The following is a 22,838-nucleotide window of genomic DNA, read 5'->3' as shown; positions in this document are numbered from 1 at the left end:
GCTACACAATGCTTACTATTACTCTATCTTTAGTCCAGAACTTTCTGTTGACTCCAGGCTGGTACATGCAACTGACTACCTGTTGTCACCTCTTGCAAGTTGCCAAAAAAGCCTCAACATTCCTATGTCAAAAAATGAAATATCAATTATTCTGTGTAAACTTAGCCCATATTTTTTATCTATAAATGGAAATATAAATGAATATATACACATATTTGTATATACATATTGTTGAACACTTACTTGAAATCAGATATATATGGTATATATACATATATGGATCTTTTATATGTATTACTCATTTAATATACAGATTCCATGATGTAGGTATTGTTTAATTTTTTTGATGAAAAATTAGACTCAAAGAATTTAAGCAGTTTATTTACATTCAGCCATAGTGGAAAGAGCAAGCCAATTTTGAACTCTTAAAAAAATCTTTTTTTAGTTCATTGGGCTCAGATAAACTATGCCATTCTTATTACAGATGTTTCACTCTATATTATCATTACTATCAAGGCACTTCTGCCATATCCTCTATTAAGTTATAAGCTAATTGAGAGCAGGATAATTTTATTTAATTCATCTTTATATAAACCCATAATGCATACCATTAGGCCGTGTCCTCGTTCTGTAGTCTTTTCCTTTGATTCTTTATATGAAATCTGGTCTAGTGACTGGCTGAAAGTTCAAAGAGCTGAATACTTCTAGAAATATACATCTGGGAATATAGGCCTTAGCCTAAGCCTGGGGTCAGAGAACAAGACTGCAGACAAAGGTCAAAGTTTTGGAGATAGTCTACTACTTATAAACAGAGGGTCCCAATTAATCCTGAGTCCCAGGAGAATCAGAATACTAGGGGCCAATGTTTAGTTTGAATAGATCTGATAATGATGAATTATATAGGCAGTGGCATAATAGGGCAAGATTTTTCAATTTCATCTGGGATTGATTTATGAAAAACAGATGCAATCAGAAAGAAGAGGCAGGATGTAATGACACAGACTCCTGGTGGCTGATGGGGGGCCAATGAAAAGGGTTGAAGATACAAATGAAATAAAAAGTTAAGGTCTCAGAAATTTGTAACTGTGGAGGCTAGGAGGTGCAGTGGACATTTCAAATATAATTATAAGTCGGAAGATAAAAAGAACTTCAAATTTCATTTTGTAAAATTTTATGTATTGTATATATACACATTCATATGTATACATATGTATATATGTATATACATATACATATAAATGTAAAATAAACATGAATAAATTGATAGAAACCTGGAATTTTTAAAGCAAATAGCAAACAATGCACATGATTCTGAAAAGCATTCTTAAAAGTGTGTGAAAATAAATTACATACACGGAGAAAGAATATTCACAGCTTAATCTTCTGAAAATCCATGCTACTGTGGGTAGTTCCATGCTTTGTCTGAGTCATACTCTATATTTTTGAATTTGGGAAATTATTAAGTAAGTTAAATAAGTATTAAGCCTTTTAACACTGGTGGCTTAATAAGCTCAAATATATCAAGATAAAGTTCAAGGTAATTTATAATAAGATGTTAAAAAGAAAAAAGTTTCAGACAACTGCTCTATCAGAAAATACATCTTTAGTAAGTGTAATAAATGAATCTAAATGAGTAATTAAAGTTCAAACTGCAGGGAGATTACATTTTTTATGTTAGCCCTTATAAATTAAACATACTTTCGTGAAATATGAAAAACTGTTCCGCAGAAATAAAAATTTTTGCCTAACTGAAATCTGTTGCTTTGCAACAAAGCCGATTTCATTCTTGACATCAAACATTTGGTGAATGGGTCCTCTGACTGGGTGTGTGTTTGTCGTAGTAAAGTATTAGCTTCTTTTTTTCTTTCCCAGGAAGTAAACACGGTTTTCTCACAGTTCGTAAGCCATCCACTGAAAATGCACTGAATTTCAGCCATTCTATATCAACATTGGAACTTTCGTGGTTAGATTTAAATTTGAATTCAGCAAATGTATAAAGCAAATAAGTATGGAACATTTAAATATGACCGGAAGTTTAATATTTTAGAAATTACATTTTATAATGTAATTTATTACTGCTAATTAGTTCTACAAATATATTTATATCAGTTAGGTATATATATGCTTAGATAACACCTGATTTTTAAATTAGCTCTGCAGGAATCCGTATCAAAAACACTATATTTCGGGGTGCCTGGGTGGCTCAGTCAGTTAAGCGTCTGCCTTCAGCTCTGGTTATGATCCCAGGGTCCTGGGATGGAGCCCTGCATCGGGCTTCCTGCTCCACAGGGAGTCTGCTTCTCCCTCTGCCTACCATTCTGCCTACTTGTGCTCTCTCATTCTGTCAAATAAATAAATAAAATCTTTAAAAACAAAACAAAACAAACAAAACACTGTATTTCCTTGATAAATTCTTATACTAAATAGAGGTGATAAGTAAAATTAAAGCGACTATATAATAATGTTATGAAAATGACATGGAAAAGTTGTACAACCATGTGAATGTACTTAATGCTGTTGAACTGTACACTTAAAAATAGTTAAAATGGTAATTATGTTTTATATATATATTTTGCCACAATTTAAAAATTTTATAAAGTCATACATAATGTTAATAAAATATTTTATCCTGCACAAAAAGTAGGTCTTGAGGAATTACTTTTTAGAGGATATTAAAAAAAATCCTCAACCCCTGTTAAAACTCTGAAACACCAAAGGCTGCCTTCAAATGCTAAACACAACCTTCCTCCTGCCTACTTAGTGAAAATATTGAATTACATATTTATGAAATAATTATAAAAATAGGCTACAAAATGATTATGTTTTAACAGGATAAAATTAAAGGACTTTTGAAAAGAAAAAAAACCTAACAATGAGATCAACTTAGTTTTTATGATACCTAATGTTTATCTTTTAAGTAACATACACATTTTCCTTTCCATTGTAAATAGTTTATTTCCATTTCAACGTTGGGTCCTTTGTCTACTTATATCTATGGCTTATATGAGTAAATAAAGTGTAGACTGAAATTATTTTATTAAATTTTAATTCTATGCAACATAATGACAATTCTAACTCTTATTTAACAGAATTTTGGAGGTTAAATCATCTGTTTTTGTATTTGTATCTTATGAATAGATAAATGAAATTCTACACAGGAAAAATTTTTCCTACTAAAGAGTAGTTGATTTAAAGAAAAGTATATAAATAAATAATTTATAATAATACTTATGTCACTAACAGATATGGTACAAAGTCTTACTAGAAATAAGTGGAAGTAAAATAATCATCAGTTATCAACCTTGGAAATAAAATTCTCATCTAGGACAAATATTTTGTTAAAGTAACCTTATTTGGCCCAAGATGGAGTCATTCATGCTAAGCCTCCCATCAGCAAACCAGAACTTAGAACTAAGTTTCTGTGTTTGGGGTTTCTCCCAGAAACAGAGGCCTAGGTCAACCAACCAGCCCTTGCCTCTTCAGCACAAATTACCTCAACTGACTCCAAATCTTCCTCATGTGCCATATAGGGAAAGTAACCTTGCTTTAATCAGTCAGCAAATGCCTAGTATAATGTCCTTGTTCCTGCTCACCTCGTCTATATGAATCTCTTGCCTTGTACAGCTCTGCGAAGGTTCCTTCTATTAGATTGGATACTGCTTGATTTCATGAATTGCTGAATTAAAGCTTACTAGATCAGTAAATTCTTTGTGGAAAGATTTTCCTTCAACAACTCAGATGGAAATAACCAAAACTGCCTTAGACTCAAATATGAAAGCAAGTTAAATGCAATTAATTTTTAGTAATTGAAGATAATCCTGGTTCTATCTGATTTATGGAATCACTGGTGCCTTATGGAAAGTTTTCAAGCAATTTTCATTATTAAAAATGTTCATCATAACAGACAAGGCAAGCTCTTCTCCAACATTTTCCCACAAATAATGCTGACAAAATGCCATCTTTCTGGAACATTTAAAAAAACAACTATCTTCAGATGTAATATGTCATATTCCACATTTCTGAGCTCTCTTTTGATTATAGAGCCATTTGTAATGCAATGACTGTCTCAACTAAACAATGTGACAGATAGCATTAATTCAAATGTCATCATATCTTCACCAAGAAAATAAAACATGGTGATTAGCCCTTTTAGCTTTCAGAATCAACTTTTGCAAAAGCATCATGTTTCCCCTCCATTAAAAAGTAATTTTCTACCCCTGCATAAGAATGAAGTTTAGTCCTTCTTTCAGTCAGATGATAAATGCCCTTAATTAGAAATGCTAATAACTGAACTTTTCCCCTCAGACCTATTAGTTATGCTGACACATAGATGCTTCATAACTAAACTTTTTGGCCAAATCTATATCCAGAATATCTCTATATCCCTTTTATATATTAGACTAAGAACAGATAAAGAATAATGTATTTAATTTGTGCACTGATTAATTTCCCACCCCCAAATTAAATGCAAACGTGAGCACACAGCCCAACTGAATCATCGTATGTATATGTACGTTTGTATCATACATATTGTATATTCTTAGTAAAATATCTTAACATTTGTTTTGCACTTTATAAAACCTTTAGATACACATTTCCCGATTTGAAGAGAATATCAATCCTTTGATTTCAAATTTATGAATATTCTTATTTTGCAAGCTGTTTTAATGGCTGAAAACCACAAGTTTTTTTTTATAAACCAATTTTTTTAATATAAAAATAATATTTAATCCAGAGAGAAGAAATTCTTATGAACATGGTCTATACAAAACATATCACAAGTAGATAAGTTAATATGTGGGAAGCAGTGAGTAATGGTCAAGAAATGTTCTCCTTGCCCAGGTTTACCAGTTTTGAATCCTGTTTTCACTGAAAAACAGCTGCATGCTTAAGCCAAGTTGCTTACCTTCTCTGATACTCAGGGTTTTTGTTTTTCTTTTAATGCATAAAATTGGAATAAAAGTATCTAATTTACAGGGCTGTGATGAAATTAAATGAGACAATATAGTGTAAAATTCTGGCACATACAAGCACTCAGTATGCCCAGAATGGAGAGCATCTAAAGTTTATGACTCCATGTTGTCTCTACCCCAGTGTCTTCCATGAAAACTAAACTTCTATATCTATCTACCTGGCATCTCCACTGTTTATCTCAGATCTAAAATATACTATATCCAAAAAATAGTTCTTGATAATTTATCCTAAAATTCTCTCTCTCCATCTCCAAATTTCCAAGGCAAATATTCTAGGACTCCTGTTTGACTCATCTCTTTTCCTTAACTTCCCACACCTCCAATCTCATTATCAAGTCCCACTGGCTCAATCTTTAAAATGGATAAGAAATTTCGTTCCTTCACCCCACCTCCACACTGTCACCTAATTTCAAACTCTATCTCAGGGATTGCCGTTATGGTCTTTTAAACACCATCTCTACTTCTGCTCTTGTTCTTCATCACTACCACAAAGCCAGATCTCTTCTCTACAAAACCAGATCTTTCCAAAGCCCCCTTTCACTCCCTGTCCAAAACCCTAACAAGGCTTCACCTTTCTCTTTGAACAAAATTAAAGTTCTTTACCCCGCCCTAAAATGTTTATGTGATCTAGCTTCTGCCTACCTCATCCTCCAAGACAGAATTTCTCTTTTTCACTGTAGTCCAGCCCTTCAGGACCTTCTGCGGTTCTTTGGGTGTGGTTAACTTGATCCCTGCCTCAGGGCTGTTTTCATCTGCAAGCAACAATATTTACCTAGATCCTCACATTTCACTTTCCGGACTATACGATCAAAAACCGTACCTCCAGTTCCTCACTCTCTTGCCACTTAACCTGCTCTATTTAACTTCATAGCATCTCATATCACTCCTGGTCTATGTATTATATTTTGGTTTTTGTCTATCTTTGAGAACAGAAATTTTCACTTTTCACCATTCACCAGTACATAGAAGAGCTGAAAGAGACTGCTGCACAAATATTTTCTGACAAAACAGTATCAAGATATTTGTCACACAGTAATGTAGCCCATAAAAGCATAAGTGTCTCATTGACTGTACTCAGAATTCACTTATAAGGTCTATTAAATCAGCCTCATGGTTTGATTTTAATAAATGCAAAATGACAACTGGCAGGGATAATTGGTAATATTATCATCTTCTACCTGGAAAGCCTAATGAATTTTTTTATATATTCTCCTACTTAGCAATTTAATTTGAACAATGGCTAAATTTAAGCCTATTTTCAAAAGATCAATATTGAAATTACTGATTCTAATTAATTTGACTTCACTTAAACATATTTTGAAACATTAATTTATTTGGGAAAAAATAACAGTTAAACTTTTTATGCATTAGGAGGATACAATGAACAGCATATAAGAAGAGAAGCTTTCTTAAAATCGTGTTTCTGGAAATCTATGTTATGCAGAGAGTCAGCAGATCCTGCTTCATAAATACAGTAGATGTGAGAAAGAACTCAGTTGAGAGGCAGAAATCCTTGATATTGTTCTTGACTCTGTCACTCTTGGTCTTCAAGCTCTGGCAAACTGCCTATTTTTCCAGGCCTCACTTTTCTTATCTCAAATATAACGAAAATGGACTGGCTCATCTCCAAGAAGGCTTCTGGCTATAAAACTACCATTTTAAGTCAGGTTTCTCTAATTTGGAAGTTTTTCATAGACAGTTCTCTTTCAAAATCCTTCCAATTTATACACTGAATTATAACTAACATTCCCCTATTGTCATATCACCTTGTTTTACTGCTTTCTCACATACTAATGCAGTTCCTTGAAAGAGTAGTGCAGATATTAATGATTCACAGATTCCAAATTTACTGGTGAGGGCAGAAGATCATCTTGAATTTAAAAAAGCATATATCAAAAAGATCTGGAAAAATTACTTGTATAGATGTCTATCTATTGGGATGGTATATCTAAACACCAAAATTTCTACAACGAAACTCAAAACAAGTGAATCTTTTCATATTACATGTATGTGAAGAGTCATAGGCCCTTATTATTAAGCCACATGAAGCTAAATACCATATGTATGATATAGTTTTTGTAGCTAAAAAGGTGCTTTGCGTATTTGAGAGATATGGAAGGCTCACACTTTTTTGTTTTGCGAAGCCCACATACAAAAGAATTGCCAAATGGTAACACTTCAAAAGCTCATGGTTTCTTCTTATGCAGATTTTGAATTAGTGAATCAAATTAAGAAAAGGTAGGTGGCATAGCACAGAGTAGGACAAGTCCTACCTAGAAACATCTAACAGATAACAGAATTGAATAAGATCCAGAAGGTTCAGGGGAAAGTCATGAGAACATAGCTCAAACACTATTTTAAGTATTTGAAACTGAAATTAAAGCCATAAAATGCTTCAATGGGTCCTTACATATGACTGCAATTTATCACATCACACTAAACACTCCAGAGCCTTAAACACTTGTGCTGTTTTTCAAAGAAGAGGTCAATTTGAATGACCACAACCAACATAGCAAAAACTTCTGGAATTTCAGCCGTGAGTTTAAAAAGATTGGCACTTTTCCTTTTTGGTAGGTCCTTTGAAAAAATCTGCAAGTGATAAATATACAATAAACTAAAAGTATGGTAAATAAATATGAAATAACACTTGTATATTAAAATAACAGGGCGGTGATTAATTGGTTACTAATTATCATCATTTTTCACCCATTAAATCAGTTTTTCATTCAACAGATTTTATTAAGCACCTGTTATGTCACAGGTTCTGTTCTGGGTGGTTCTGGCAATTCATTTCTTGACAAGACTTAGGAAATTTCTATTCTACTGGAAGAAGGATACCTATTGATGGGGTAAACAAAATGCACATACTCATGTATTATTTATAAGCATATAGTTTCAGATAATAATGTTAAGACAAAATCACAACAAGGTAGGGTGCCTGGGTGGTTCATATGGTTAAGCGTCTGCCTTTGGCTCAGGTCATGATCCCGGGGTCCTGGGATCGAGTCCCGCATCGGGCTCCCTGTTCAGCGGAGAGCCTGCTTCTCCCTCTCCTTCTGACTGCCGCTCTGCCTACTTGTGCTCTCTCTCTCTCTCTGTCAAATAAATAAATAAAATCTTAAAAAAAAAAAAATCAAAACAAGGTAAAGTGATAGAGAGTGACACTGGAGAGAGGGGATTACATTAGATTGGTGGTCAGATAAATTGTTTCTGAGAAGTTGACATCTCACCTAGATATAACAACAAAATGAGCAAGACATGATGTGTCTGACCGTAAAAAAAAAAAAAAAAGCCAGCTATAGAGTAGAACACTCTAGATAAAGAGAAGCACATGGGCACAGGGGAAAAGGCAGGACAAGGTTGGCATTTTTAAATTAAAAGAGGGCAGATTAACTGGCATTAGCAATTTGCAATAAAAGTTTGACAAGTACTCTCCAGAAGCAAGCCAACGGACTGGCAGCATTTGTGAATTTTGGTGTGGCAAATACTTCCACACTGGCCGATTTCAACCCATCAACCTGATGACACTGAATGCAGAGCTGGGAGGTGACCATGGCTGAGCCTGCCCAGGGTTCGAGGTAAAGCACCTGATGAAGGCGGCAGTGGGTGGAGAGAGAGGAGGTCAGATAGGTGGACAGAGGCCAGGTCATTTAATGCCATGTGTCAATGGTGAGAAATTCAGGCTTTATTCTTAGAAACCACTGAAGGGTTTTCAAGCAAGCGATGGGGCATGATGATCTGATTTATAGTTTCAAAGTTCATGAGCTGCTTGTTGGAGAATGTACTTTGGGGAGAAAAGTTAGGCAGTTAGAGAGCTATTATATTAGCCCTGGCTTAGACCAAAGTGGTGGTAGTAGAAATGAAGAAAAGTGGATAAATTTAGGACATTTTGGATATTTTTTTAAGGCAGAGTCTTCTTGTCAAGGGACTTGTTCAATGTGGGGGTACAGAGAAAGAGGAACAAAGAATAATAACAACAATTGGGAACTTGTGGACACAGAGCAATTTATGGAGGGTAGGGAGGTAGTTAGAGTCAAAAAGTTTTATTTGGCCTTACTGAGCTTGAGATGTTCAGCAAACATGCTGACTAATATTAAAAGCTAAAGTAAGTCATTCTCTTATTTATTTCTGCCAATAAGCTTTTCGTGTAGAAATCAGTATATTCATTTTATCAATATGAACATGAAGGTAAACTTATGCCAGGTTATGTAGCTAGGAAATGGCAGAGGTGAGATTTGAGCCTCAGTTTAACTACAGAGCTATGTATTTACCTCAGGATATACTTCCATTTTGCAAATTAATTCTCTGATTTAATGTTTTAAGTGTATTGTTCTAGGTTCCCTGATAATTCTGTGCAACTTACTATATTAAAATCATATTATTTTATTTATTGCACATATAAGACAATGATAAGGAAAACTCTTCTAAGGAAGGCTACTTGAGAATAGAATGCCAAACCATGTGAAGGGCACTAACTGCTTTAAAGTCAGCTGCCCTCTTAGAAGGAACCACATAGTGATGGGTTCTCTGCAGGACCTTCATTACTGTGCCAAGTTGAAACTTTAGCTTCAAAAACTTTGTACTTGAGAGGTGCCTGGGTGGCTCAGTCGGTTAAGCGTCTGCCTTCAGCTCAGGTCATGATCCTAGGGTCCTGGGATCGAGTCCTGCATCGGGCTCCTTGCTCAGGAGGGAGTCAGCTTCTCCCTCTGCCTCAGCCTCTCCCCTCTGCTCATACTCTCTCTCTCTCTCTCAAAAAAATAAATAAAATCTTTAAAATTAAAAAAAATTGTACTTGATACAGTACATATTTCTGGGAAAAAATAACAGTAGGGAATACAGAATGAAGGGGGATGTTTAATTTTTAATTATAGTTAAATAAAATATTATTTTTAACTGAGTTATAGTCTCAACTCATTAAACTACCATTTAAAATTTAATCCTATAGGAAAAAACGAGGTAGAATTATTATACTGTGTTCTGGTTTTGTTATTTAGCAATGTAACCTTCAGCCCCACATACATGTGATAGTGTGGTTGTAACTCATTTTAAGCAGTAGACAGGAGTAGTTAGAGAGTTTCCAGATGTGCTACTTGATATCTGTGCTGTCAGTAAATAAAAATATGAGAGTGGAATGCTAATATTTTCTCCAACAAAAATATTCAAAGATTTAAAGTTTTGCTAATAAAAATAAATACATAAAAATGAATAAATAAACCCTGCTGATTCAATTATTGCCATATTGCCAAAGTTGACTCATTTTTGTGTTGCCATCAGGTAAGAATTTTTAAAAAGCAAAAGAAAAGTGATTTGTGACCTAGAATAAAACTGTCAATTTTTTTTTCTTACTTAGACTACTTTGATATTTTCCTGGTTCTTAGAATGCTGCAAATTTGAGAATACCATGGCATGTGGGATCTAAAAGCTGCCATATTTTTCTGAATTTTCTCATGTCGCCTACCAATTTGACTTTTAAATCTAAGCATTTAATCTGTATTTTAAATCCTCTGTCAGAAACTTCATTGTTGGAATACAGGATTAAATGGTAGATTCTGAAACCTGGTATCTCAAACTCACATAAAAGTGGTTTATTTGTGATACCCAAAGTATGCGAATGAATTGAACATAAAATCATAGTCACATATGAGTTTTAATGACTTTAAAATAATTTAGTCCTTTCCTATACAATTTCTGATTGTTTTCTATGTGATCTATATTAAGTGATCTTCAGACACCTAACTGAATACTTCTCCATTAGCCTCAGACACATCAGTCCATTTCAGGGCAACTCAAAAAAATTAAAAAAAAAAAAAAAAAAAGAGCTCTCATAAAAATCTGTGCTTTGGGACAAAGTTCAATCAATTCTCTAATTCCCAGGGCCACCAAAATGCTGAATCTCATTTATGCCTCCCATCATGTTCCCTAACACCACACTTAAGGCTCTGAATGACAAACTTCCAAATTCCTTAATTTTACTGATAATATGAATTTCCATAACTCATAACTCTGTTATCTCAATATTGGGCAGAATCAACACACACCTAGTCTTCGCATTTCTCATTTAATGGCAATAATCCTTCATAGAAATTAGAGTTATAATTCTATTATTTGTCCTTACATTAAGAATCCTAGGTCCCTAATTTTCCTCAGGCTCAAGGCTCGTGGCACCAGGAACTCACACAGTCTGGCTCCCTGGAACCAGCTTGGTTCCTCACAGTCTGCCCATTTAGAGCAATGTTCTATTGAATCTCCTCCTCATGGAAGCTCCTCCTAACAGGCTCATTCACCTATGTCTATTAGAAGAAAACACTTTTAGCTCTATCAATACAAGTTTTCTTTTCCTTTTTTTTTCTTTTTCCTAATGAAATGTCCCTTCTATATTGTCATTTTGATGGAGAAACAGTACCACAAGTACTGGTTAAGTTTGTTGGTCAGTCCACAAAATCCTCCTTAACTATGATTTGGCTGAACTACAGTTTTAAAAATCTGTGGTCTTCTTGAATGGTGAAATACTTACTACATAACATATTCTTTGGAAGTTTGAAAAGAAATCTCTGCTACAAATAAAAAACTTTCTAAAGTAGTAAAGTACAAAATGAAACAATGTGACCTGCAATTTCTAAAAAATGTTTTTTAAACCAATGCATCTATACATCTTCTAGTAAGAATACTTATGTAGTAAGGGACAGGACAAATATTTCTAAGAACTTTAAAGTATTCAAAATGCATGAATTGCCATTCTTATTAAAATCATCATTTACACACTGTGATAGGCATATTTAGTAATTTAACATATGTTGTATCAATCAAACCTTATAATAAACTACTTTATAGTTAATTATCCCCATATTACTGAAGAAGACACTAAGATTGAGAAAGATGATATACCTTGCCTGAATCACAAAGAAAATTATGACAGAACTAGAATTCAAATAGATTTAAATTCAAATTAAAAGTTTTTATCATTATATCACATAATTAGTGGGTTTGTTTTGCAAATAAAATAATTTTGGAAATCAATATTACTTTTTCAAATTTTACTTTACCTACACACTAAAAACAGTGTATACTCTGAACTTGAAAGTCAGCTATGCTGACTGAGGTCTGAATCATACTCTGCCACATAGCTGTGTAATCCTGAGCAAATTATTTTTCTTTTTAAGATTTTATTTATTTATTTGTCAGAGAGAAGACGCAGAGGGAGAGGCAGGCTCCCGCTGAGCAAGGAGCCCAATGTGGGGCTCAATCCCAGGACCCTGGGATCATGACCTGAGCCGAAGGCAGACACTTAACCGACTGAGCCACCCAGGCATCCCCTGAACAAATTAGTTAACCACTCTGAGTTTGAGTTTACTCTAAGTCAAGTCAAAAGAACAGGTTAAGTCCTCAAGATGATGAAGAAAGTGATGTGTAGAAACTGGTTAATGTCTGTAAAACCTGGTATACTGCATGACACAGATGGCCATATATCAAAAACAAAAACAAAAACAAAACAAAAACCAACATTCCTTTCTTCTTCACAATATCTTCCACCCCTTGACTGCATAGACACACAAAAATAATTTAAATTCTCAGAATTATGTGGTTGAAAACAGGCACTCTTGTCTACATGGTTACATTCCTTCTCTGCCATGCCTTTTGACTTAGAATGTTCCAAAGTACAAATCCTCTGATGGAGAACTTGTGGGCTGTGCCTGCCCATCCCAAGTCACCCTGCACTGCACCCCTAACTCTCACAGTCACATCCTGCTTCTCACCTGGGGATGACCTTCACGTGACTGCTGACTTAGCCAACTAGATTTCTGGTCCTGGTTTCTCCTCCCCACTTCACCTCCACAAAAGCTATGTTTTCATGCACGCCTAGAATTGACCACATATTTTCAGTAGCAACTGGAGAGAGAAGCTAAAACTGGGATGTTTTAGTAATAAAACCTTGGTTCTAAATATCTGACTACTAGCTTCTACTCAGTTTTATCCTCTCTTCTTTCTAGGCAACTCTTGAAATACTGGATTGATATGAGCAATGTGGTAGTGGCTGCATTTTTTTTACATGGGGATGCTTACCCTTTGTGCCTACTAACCATGAAGCAAAATACTGACTACACACATAATAAAACATGCTTCAGATCAACTTGGTTTAAGCTTTATGTGGTTACCACACCATATTCTGTTCATCATTCCTCAGAATTTTATAGTTTACATAAAATGTAACATGGTCATTCACACATATTAAAAAAAAAAAAATACAGAGAATAGTGCTTTCTCTGTAGGTCTCAGATAATTACATTCCCAAAAGCAAATAGCAAATAATATATAAGAGCCTCCTCAATTAATAATCAGCGACACTATCATTTGAATACTGAACATAAATCTATCATTACTTGTAATCTCAAAATCTCCTGCTCTTTCATAAGTGGTGACATGAAACAATATATTGTATACTCCGGAATTGGTCATATATAACAAAAATATTAATAAATTATGTTCATCAAAAACATTTCAACAACAGTAAAAACAGCTCATTCGTAAACTCACAATTGTTCTTCTGTATTGGTATCCACACATCTACTTATCTATATAAATATATATCATATTCATGAATATAAATATATAAACACACATACACAATTGTATATAATTTTAGGCATTTAAGGTTCCAACAAAGTGTCTTGGCTTAAAACAATTTCAACACATTTTTAAAAACTATGTCAACATTATCAAATTCTTTAATACTTAAATAATAAGTCGTGACTATGCTTTTTAAAGATTTATGTATTTATTTGAGGGGGAGGGCAGAAAGAGAGGGAGAGAGAAACCCAAGCAGACTCCATGATGAGCGTGGAGCCTGATGTCAGGCTTGATCTCATGACCCTGAAACCAAGAGTTGGACATTTAACCGACTATGCCATTCAAGTACCCCAAGTTGTGACTATTATTATAAATGAATGTTACATAGGACAATGTTTCATAATTCATTACCACTCCTGGAAATCAATGATTAATTCATTCATTCAATCATTTACTCAACAAATAATTAAGCAATACACACTTTCTTCAAGGTCTAAAGTTTATTTGACCAATTTTTAATTATTTCGATTTTGAATTAGAAGTTTCAGTATTTATAGAATCAGTATATGCAAAACAAAATAATGGTAAATCTTTTTTGAATAAATTATATTTTGTACTACCTGCTATACAACGTTACATAATTACTACTTCCAGACACTAAAAGCTAACTAATGTATATTATTTTTCATTATTTTTATCGTAGTCTGTTACACTGCTAACTCAATGAGAATACTGGCTCTCACTGATACTCTTTTTTGGAGCTCTGTGGGGCTTCATCAAATACCTGTTACAGCTACTTACAAAACCTAGAATACTAATGAAGTAAAACTCTGGACCCACTCTATTATCTCCATGACCAGTTAGAACCATCTGGATTTTTTTTTTTTTTTTTTAAGATTTTATTTATTTATTTGACAGAGAGAGACAGCGAGAGAGGGAACACAAGCAGGGGGAGTAGGAGAGGGAGAAGCAGGATTCCCACTGAGCAGGGAGCCCGACACAGGGCTTGGTCCCAGGACCCTGGGATCATGACCTGAGCCAAAGGCAGACGCTTAATGACTGAGCCACCCAGGCGCCCCCATCTGGATGTTTTCAAAGCTTAAAATACTTGAAATGCCTCACGGCTCAAGTGGTAGAGTATCAGGTCATCCTCAAAGGTACTCAGATGGCTTGCTGAGCAAGGATGCATTTTGTCTTACAAGAATAGAACTCTGTACTCAAGCCCTTACCACTTACATATTTATACACCAACTTCACAAAGTGATATGTGTGCTCTAAATCATATAGATATAATCAGAGTTCCAAGGATTAGCACATTTCAACAAATATTTAATTTCATGGTAGACAAACATACTTTCATTTATTTATATTGTGAAGAGATTCTTCACAACCAGACAAGATTTACCTGAATCCGTAGCTGTGATCATCAAGACAAAGTGCTCCTTTGTTTCGCGGTCCAAACTCTGTATTACTCGAAGTTCTCCACTAGCTGAGAGAGTAAAAGCATTGTCTTCATTACCACCAAGTAGAACATATGAGAGTTTGCTATTAGAACCTTGATCATCATCTCTTGCCACCACCTATAGGAGAGAACAAGGCATGCCAGGAATGTGAGTAAAACTAACACAAGGTCTATCACAAAGTAAAATGTACCATTAAAAATAATGTCCTATGTACCAATATTAAAAGTTTCCAAAGGCACACTTTTAAGTTTCAAGTAAGAAATAAAAATGGTACAGAGTAAATATGTATTATTTGTGTAAAAATATGAATAAAATCAAAGCATAGTATTTTTGGAAGGTTTCACAAAAATTTTTGACAGCAGTTTCATCTAGGTAGTTGGATTTGTAAAAAGGGAAGTGAGAACAATGTAATGTTTTCATTACAATGAAAACAACAATGTTTTCAAACTTTTATATCATTTTATTTTCTTACTATGTTTAGATATTACTGTTATACTGAAACAAAATTCAAAATACACAAATATGTAAATGTGTGCAACATGATTACACACAGAAGAACATAACTGAAATACAACATTTTAATCTACGAGGAAATCAATAGGTTCTTAGGTATAATTTTCATTAACCTTTCCTTTTCAAGATTTGTTTATCTGCAGTTAAGTATTTATGAAGAGAATGAAGAAGAGGTGGGTGTAGGAGAGGGTGGACTTTTTTTTTTTAAGATTTTATTTATTCATTTGAGAGAGAGAGAGCACAAGCAGGGGGAGAAGCAGAGGGAGAGGGAGAAGCAGGCTCCCTGCTGAGCTAGGAGCCCGATGCAGGGCTTGATCCCAGGACCCCGGGACCATGACCCAAGCCGAAGGCAGATGCCTAACTGACTGAGCCACCCAGGGACCCCAGAGAGGGTGGACTTTTAAATTAGATGTCTTAGAGTGAACACAATATTTGCTTAATTTAAATATACTAACCTGAAGAATTGTTCTGGGCAGTGTCCCTAAATTCTCGGGGACATTTACAGAATATGGAGACAGCTCAAACATGGGAACAAAATCATTAATATCCAGTAGAACAATGCTGACAGTGGTGGTGTCAGTTCTGGGGGTACTGCCACGATCTGCTGCCTGAACAGTTAAAGAGTAAGTGGGAGTTTTTTCTCTATCCAATGGCTTAGCCACAGTGATGGCCCCTGTGACAGAGTCGATCCGAAATTCCTGATTGGCATTACCATCAACAATGCCATAGCGAACCTGTCCATTTGTACCTTCATCTCCATCTGCTGCATATACTTGTATTATATCTGTTCCAGTAAGTGTGTTCTCATTAATCTCCACTTTATACAAGGCCTGCACAAAAACAGGGTTGTTATCATTGATGTCAAGTACCATAACTACAACCTCGGTAGACGAAGAGAGAGCTGGTTGACCTTTGTCTGTAGCCACCACTGTCAGAGTGTAATTAGAAACCTCTTCTCTATCCAGTTCTCCAGTGAGCCTCACTTCACCATCAATGGTTCCAATACTGAACTTGTTTCCCAAAGGGTTTAGCAGGGTGTATTCAATATAGCTGTTTGGGCCGCTGTCTGGGTCCGTTGCTTGAGCTTTGAAAACAATAGTATCAATGGGTGTGTTTTCTGGAATGTATGTCAATTTAGGGGAAAGAAATGTTGGTGGGTTATCATTTACATCCAACAAAATAATGGAGACGTGGGCCGTGCTTGTGAATCTGGAGGCTGGAAGCTGTGGCAGGTCATGCACCTGAACAACCAGGTTGTAGAAGGACTGAATTTCCCGGTCCAAACTTTTAAGGACTTTCAGTACACCGTTCTTGTCAACTGTAAACTGACCAAGGCTATCACCTGAAGCAATGCTATAGGCCAATTGGGAGTTGATGCCTGAAATGGAAGGGAAAAAAATTAAATTTTCCCAAATGCATGCTGATTACAGACTAAGTTGCACCAAAAATTCTGACATAAAACTTGCATATTTGATATATGATGCCCCAAACACACCTTATGGATGATTTAGCTGCAGTTAATTTTTTTGTAAGTCATACACACACATAATTCATTGCCTGTTAACTTTTCATGTGAAAAGATGTTTAAAATCGGCAAATGAATGATCTATATACTGCTTGCTATTTACTACGATGTTGAAATGTTAAATTACAAAAATAAAGAGGAGAAAAATATTCCAGGGAGCGAATATTTTTCTATACATTTCCTTATTTCTGTAACATAGCTCCTGAGGGTTCAACATTAACAGTGCCACACTCTATACTGTTAGCCAAACATTTAGAACTTCCATTATTTATCGAGGCTGACACCAATTTTCAGGGAAGGGTAATAAAATTTTCTGATGTACGGCATTAGTCATGGATGTTTTAAGTCTACTTTTACATTTCTTGTCAGAACCAATAAATACGTTTTAATTCTTATTAAGCATCTGGCTAATGGCCTTTCTGAAAATAATTCTCTCTCAAATTTTATTATGTACATTTAACGTCTTTTAAAAGTATTCTTTGAAGGAAATGTTAGCAGTAAAATGATACATAAGAGCCTGCAAATATAAATGCTCACACTTTTATTGGGCTATATTTAGATGCTATTTTATCTATTTTTCCTAGGAACATGTGTCACTTTTTAATTGTAAAAAATATATACATAATTTCTCATTTCAAAAAATGATTGCACAGAATATTCTAAAACAAATGAGTGGAGAGTGGATTGGCCAATCGTTTTTAGTAAATAATTTAAAAGTCAATAACAGATAAGCAGTGAAAACAGAAATAAAACTGATTTCTTGCCCCAGAAGTGTTTTCTTCATTTGTGCATAATGCCATGTACATTTTTATATCTTATCCTAAAGATGTTGGGATACTGTAAGATATTATACGTGTTGCTAAGAAATATATTGTGCCTCTAGATAATTCATTCTTAATAAAGATTTTATACTCTGAGGTTTTACACTAGGGAAAATCTGTTGAGTTACATTAATTGCTTACAAATAGCTCCTCTACGTCTGAAGTTAATTTAAACTATTCAGGCATCAGGGACACCTGGCTGGCTCAGTCAGTAGAGCATGTGACTCTTGATCTCGGGGTTGTGAGTTCGAGCCCAGCACTGGGCGTAAAGGTTACTTAAAAATAAAATCTTTAAAAAAAAATTTTTTTAAGTAAACTATTTAGGTGTCAGAAATGATGTCCACTCTGTGCCAAGAGTCTTCTAGAACAATAATCACTCTTTTTCTCTTTTTTCTTGCAAAATACTTTCTCGGGATTCTATGACTACTTGAGTTAGCTTTTATCTTTTCTTGAAACTTGTCAGGTTCCTTACAAAGGCAAGTTTGAGTAGAGTAATGGGATTTTCTTTTCTACTAGGTAGGCTTGTCTGCTCTTTAAAAAAAAATGCTAGAATTACTCTTTTCCTGTGATTTTATGGTCTCTATCTAATATCCTTTATCTGTATGTTGATACAGAGAAGAAATATGTATGAAAATAACTTTTAGATGCTGGTTTATTCGTAAAAATTTCTAAGATAAACAAGGATTGAGGAGATCTTTGAAAAGTTTGGATTTTCCCCTTCATTATGAGTTGTGGCTTTTAATCTTTATAGTTTGTTTAAAACTATTCACAAGTGAACAAAGCAGTGTAAAGTTCAGAATAATTAGGACTCTGAAGATCAGGAAAAATATGAATAAATAAAGCTAATGGAGGCCACAGGTCAATTTACCAGCAAGAGATAAAGAGAATTTTAAGATCTGGATTGAACAAGGTCAACAGCCTTCTTCAACCCTTGACTTAAAATTACACAGGAATGAGGGAAGAAAAAGTTCCATCAACTGGTGCAAAGAAAAGTTCCATCAATTGGTGCAATTAATGGAAATTTTATATAGGTGACATATAGGGATATATATATATAAATACATATTCCTAGAAAGAAATTTAATTTGAATTTATATTTTTTATATATTTTTAAGTCAAATTACTAAGGAAATCTTCTGCATTTTTTATGGTTAAATCCATCAGTAAATTTTGAATTCCTATTCTTTGAGGCACAAATTCAGATCCAATTATTACTGAGAAAAAGTTATGAAAACATCTGGATAAAATAATACCAGCAAGCAGAGATATAAAATTTAGTTCTGTGAAAGCATATAAAATCTTTCATGCCCAAGATCAAAAGAAATTAGAAAAACTGACAAAAGTACACATGGTTACGAAGTGATAGCCTAGCATTTCTACATAAATCAACTGGAATGCAAGCAATTAAAGCAAGGATCTGAACACCCTCAGTCCACAGTGTTTGCTATTTCCTGAGTAAACAACTAAATTTCAGAGGCAAAAAGAGAACATGATACCAAGACTTTATAGCCTCCTTGTAAACAGCAGAGCAGCCTCTTTTTTAAGGGAAAAGGTTTGGTGGGGTAGGTGGGTGGGATAAGTAATAAATATTAAACTTTAACAAGAATTATGAAAAAAGAAAAATTTGATTTTATATTCAAATTCAAAATGACAGATACAGATACTAAATACCATTCCAATGAACTCACAATAACAATCATCTTTGAGAATATAAACATAAAAATATAACAACTCCTGTACAAAATACTGCCACGCCATCGAAGAAACAGCTCTCATCTCAGGAACTTCATGAATCCTTACTGTTACAATTACAGGCCACAAAAGCCGCTTATATTTACTTTACTGTAAAGAAAAGAACTTTTCATTTCTGACAAATCTAAATGACTTTGGGCATGTGCTCTACAGCTAGAAAAGAGATGTGGCTAGATAGAAACATTTGTAGTATCCAAAAAAATAGAGAGGCCAGACCATTTGTCTTTCTCTGTTCTTTGCATCAAATATTCGAATCATGAAACAGTACATACATTATTTTAAAATCTGTAATCTACCCATAAGTATCAGGATTTGACTTTAGTGGTGTTTTATAGCTCACCAGGTCTTTAAACTTAAGACTGTTCATACTTCTAACCATTTGTGTTCAATGTTCTGAAAGTGGTTTAGTCACATGATTCCTTCTGAAAGTTTTATTGTGTGTGTGTGGTTGTGTTTTTTTTTTTTTTTTTTTTTTTTCAGTCTCAGGAATAATTTAGTTCCAGGAAATATAGCACATAACTATAGGTATATAGTTCTGTTATGAAATGTGTGTATTTATTTACAGTTCGAAAACGTTGTCTAATTATGCTACGATAAGCTAGCATTTGTCTACGTATCACACAGCTGTAACCCATGGAACTGCTTCAGACAGCATTCATCTTTACGAAGCAGTTCCAACAAGGTCACCAAGTCACCGGAATATGAAACTCCTTTCATTTGAATGACCTGCAATTGTACCAAGCATGGACAGGTGAACTTATTCAGCATTACCATTGCATTATTCTCAGAACACTCTATGACTCCCAATATTTTGAAGAGCATATGCATTTATTTCTAGGATAATAACATAATAATTATCAAAGCCAGTATATTTCCATGAAGTTAAGTTTATAAAAGTTTGCCTCAATATAATACTTTTTACACTGTATATAGGGAAGCCTTGAGATTAATACATACACTATTTATCTTATGAAAATAGTTAAGATATTTGACCTATTCTTATTAAAAGATTCTGTAATCTCAAATTTGATGTTGAACTCTGAATCTGGTTATAGGGAACAGAAAATAGTAACTTTATTTTTATATAAAATTTCTTCAGATGATAATATTTCCTCATCAGGAAACTTTTGATCAGAGATTAGATGAATTTGTTTTTTTGGGGGGGGTGGTGGTGTTTTTTTTAAGATTTTATTTATTTATTTGACAGAGAGAGAGAGTGAGTACAAGCAGGGGGAGCAGCAGAGGAAGAGGTAGAAGCAGGCTCCCCACTGAGCAGGGAGCCCGATGCAGGGCTTGATCCCAGGACCCTTCAGACCTGAGCCGAAGGCAGATGCTTGACCGACTGAGCCACCCAGGTGCCCCAAGATGAATTTGTTATTTTAAAAAAATGTCTAAATAATACTGTTTGTGAAATACATTGAGAACTATTCAGTGTGACCAAGTTGGCAATTTTAAACAAGCAAGGTTACCCTTGTACAGTCTTATCACAATCCTTGAAATTCAGAAAGAATAGGAACCATGTCCTATATTTTAGGTCAAGGTACAGGAAATTACACTGATAAAAGTATTCAAAACTAAAACAATGGAAAAATGTAGCTTGACACTTTTTACCCAACACAAACACAATTAAAGGAAAAAAAAAATGCATGAAAAGTAAGTAGAAGTCAATGGTTAATGTATGTCTGTGAATATGTGTGTGTGGAATATTCCAGCAGATTTTCACAAAGAAAGTTTCTTATTTGCTATTTTTCAGTTCCCGATAATTGAAGGTATGAGGATAAATATAATTTAGTCCAGAGAAGCACACAATCCTATGAAACAACAGTCTCTCTATAATGCATAATAATGAATGACAAAGAAACATGGCAGAAAATTCTTCACTACAGAAAAGTCAGGACCAGTCACAAGGACAAATAAGATATTCATATCCAGGGAGCAGATAAACTAAGGTTATAATAGAGAAATCAACTCCCAAAATAGAGATTAAGCTCAATTGTATACAAAGTCTAATTGAGCTGAGCTGGGCTGATGTACGTGAAACAGGGTGAGCAATGTTCTTAGGCCTAGACTGGTTACTTACTAAATATGCCACAAATTTCTGTTATTCTTATTAATATTATTAGCAACAGTAGTAGTACTAGTATTACAGATACTTCTATTTTTATATATATTCCTGTGACCAGTATTAACTACTTAAACATAAAAGGGGAAAACTTCAAAATGCCCTTAATGAATTCTGAAGAAAGTATTTCCAATTTTATGAATTGAAACATATATAAAATACTGTGCTTTTTGCCCCTCATATCTTTCTCAGGGACACTTGTAGATAATCCTGAAAGGATCGTCTATATAAGTATAGAGCAGAATGTTGAGATAGGATGGTATTCTGAAATTACTTTAATCATTCATCCAAGTCAGTAAGAATCAGGAAATTCTAAATTAAGATTGATATGCCTATGTCCCTAAGCATATCCTCAAGCTAGAAACCTATTTCCTCTTTAAAGTTCTGCCCCTTGTTTTCTCAAGCGATAGGACATTGAACTCATCCAATAAAAGGGGAAACAAGGTATTAACTTTCCAAACAGTTCAGTTAAAGACTGATAATCTGCACAATGTTATCTCTAGTCCTGTATTATCCGATATGTGTATTGACAAACACATCTTAGAAGAAAGACCAGGAGAGTTATATTTTATTTTATTTTTTGAGAGTTATATTTTAAAAGAAAGTTTGTCAAATGCTTTTGCAATAAATAAAATCAAACACATGTGAAGTCTAGATTTAAAGCAAAATCTCAACTTGATTATATAGCATAAATTAAAGAGATCTGAGACTGTCCTTTGAATCAAGCATGAAAGCTTCCTAGAATATTATTAGAACTTTTCAGTCAGAAATTTAAAATTAATTATGCATTAAGTATTTTTTAAAATGTTGGTTTTCCTTTTGCTTCCAAATTTTATCCTTTTTATGTTAAAATAATATATACAAACAAATATTTTTATTAATCTGACAAAAAACTAGTAAAAAGCTGTTTTATGACTTCTACATTATTAAGCTGTGATACTGTAAAAAGGGAAGAAAAAGGTTATAGAATGATAACAGTGCATGCTGTGTAACTGTTACAAATAAGAATTTAACTGATAAAGCACTTAATTTTTTTTTTCCATTTGATAGTAGTCATTTATTAACTGACCAGATTACAAAAATAATCATGGTAGATACCTAAGT

General features: G+C 34.1%; 1 protein-coding gene across 2 annotated transcripts in view; it reads right to left on the bottom strand.

The window, feature by feature from the left end:
- Nucleotides 1-22,838, bottom strand: part of FAT4 (FAT atypical cadherin 4) — a 175,630-nt gene that overhangs the window by 58,841 nt on the left and 93,951 nt on the right. For both annotated transcript variants that reach the window (XM_036071427.2, XM_078069205.1), the window contains exons 5-6: nt 15,970-16,892; nt 14,944-15,118 (exon numbers count right to left, since the gene is read on the bottom strand). In XM_036071427.2, coding sequence (XP_035927320.2) covers nt 14,944-15,118; nt 15,970-16,892 — 1,098 coding nt within the window. The remainder of the gene's footprint in view (nt 1-14,943; nt 15,119-15,969; nt 16,893-22,838) is intronic.

The sequence above is a fragment of the Halichoerus grypus genome, chromosome 3, assembly GCF_964656455.1.
Source record: "Halichoerus grypus chromosome 3, mHalGry1.hap1.1, whole genome shotgun sequence".
Taxonomy (NCBI): Eukaryota; Metazoa; Chordata; class Mammalia; order Carnivora; family Phocidae; genus Halichoerus; species Halichoerus grypus.
Note: the sequence above shows the minus strand (reverse complement) of the source record. Positions and strands in the feature narration are given on the sequence as shown.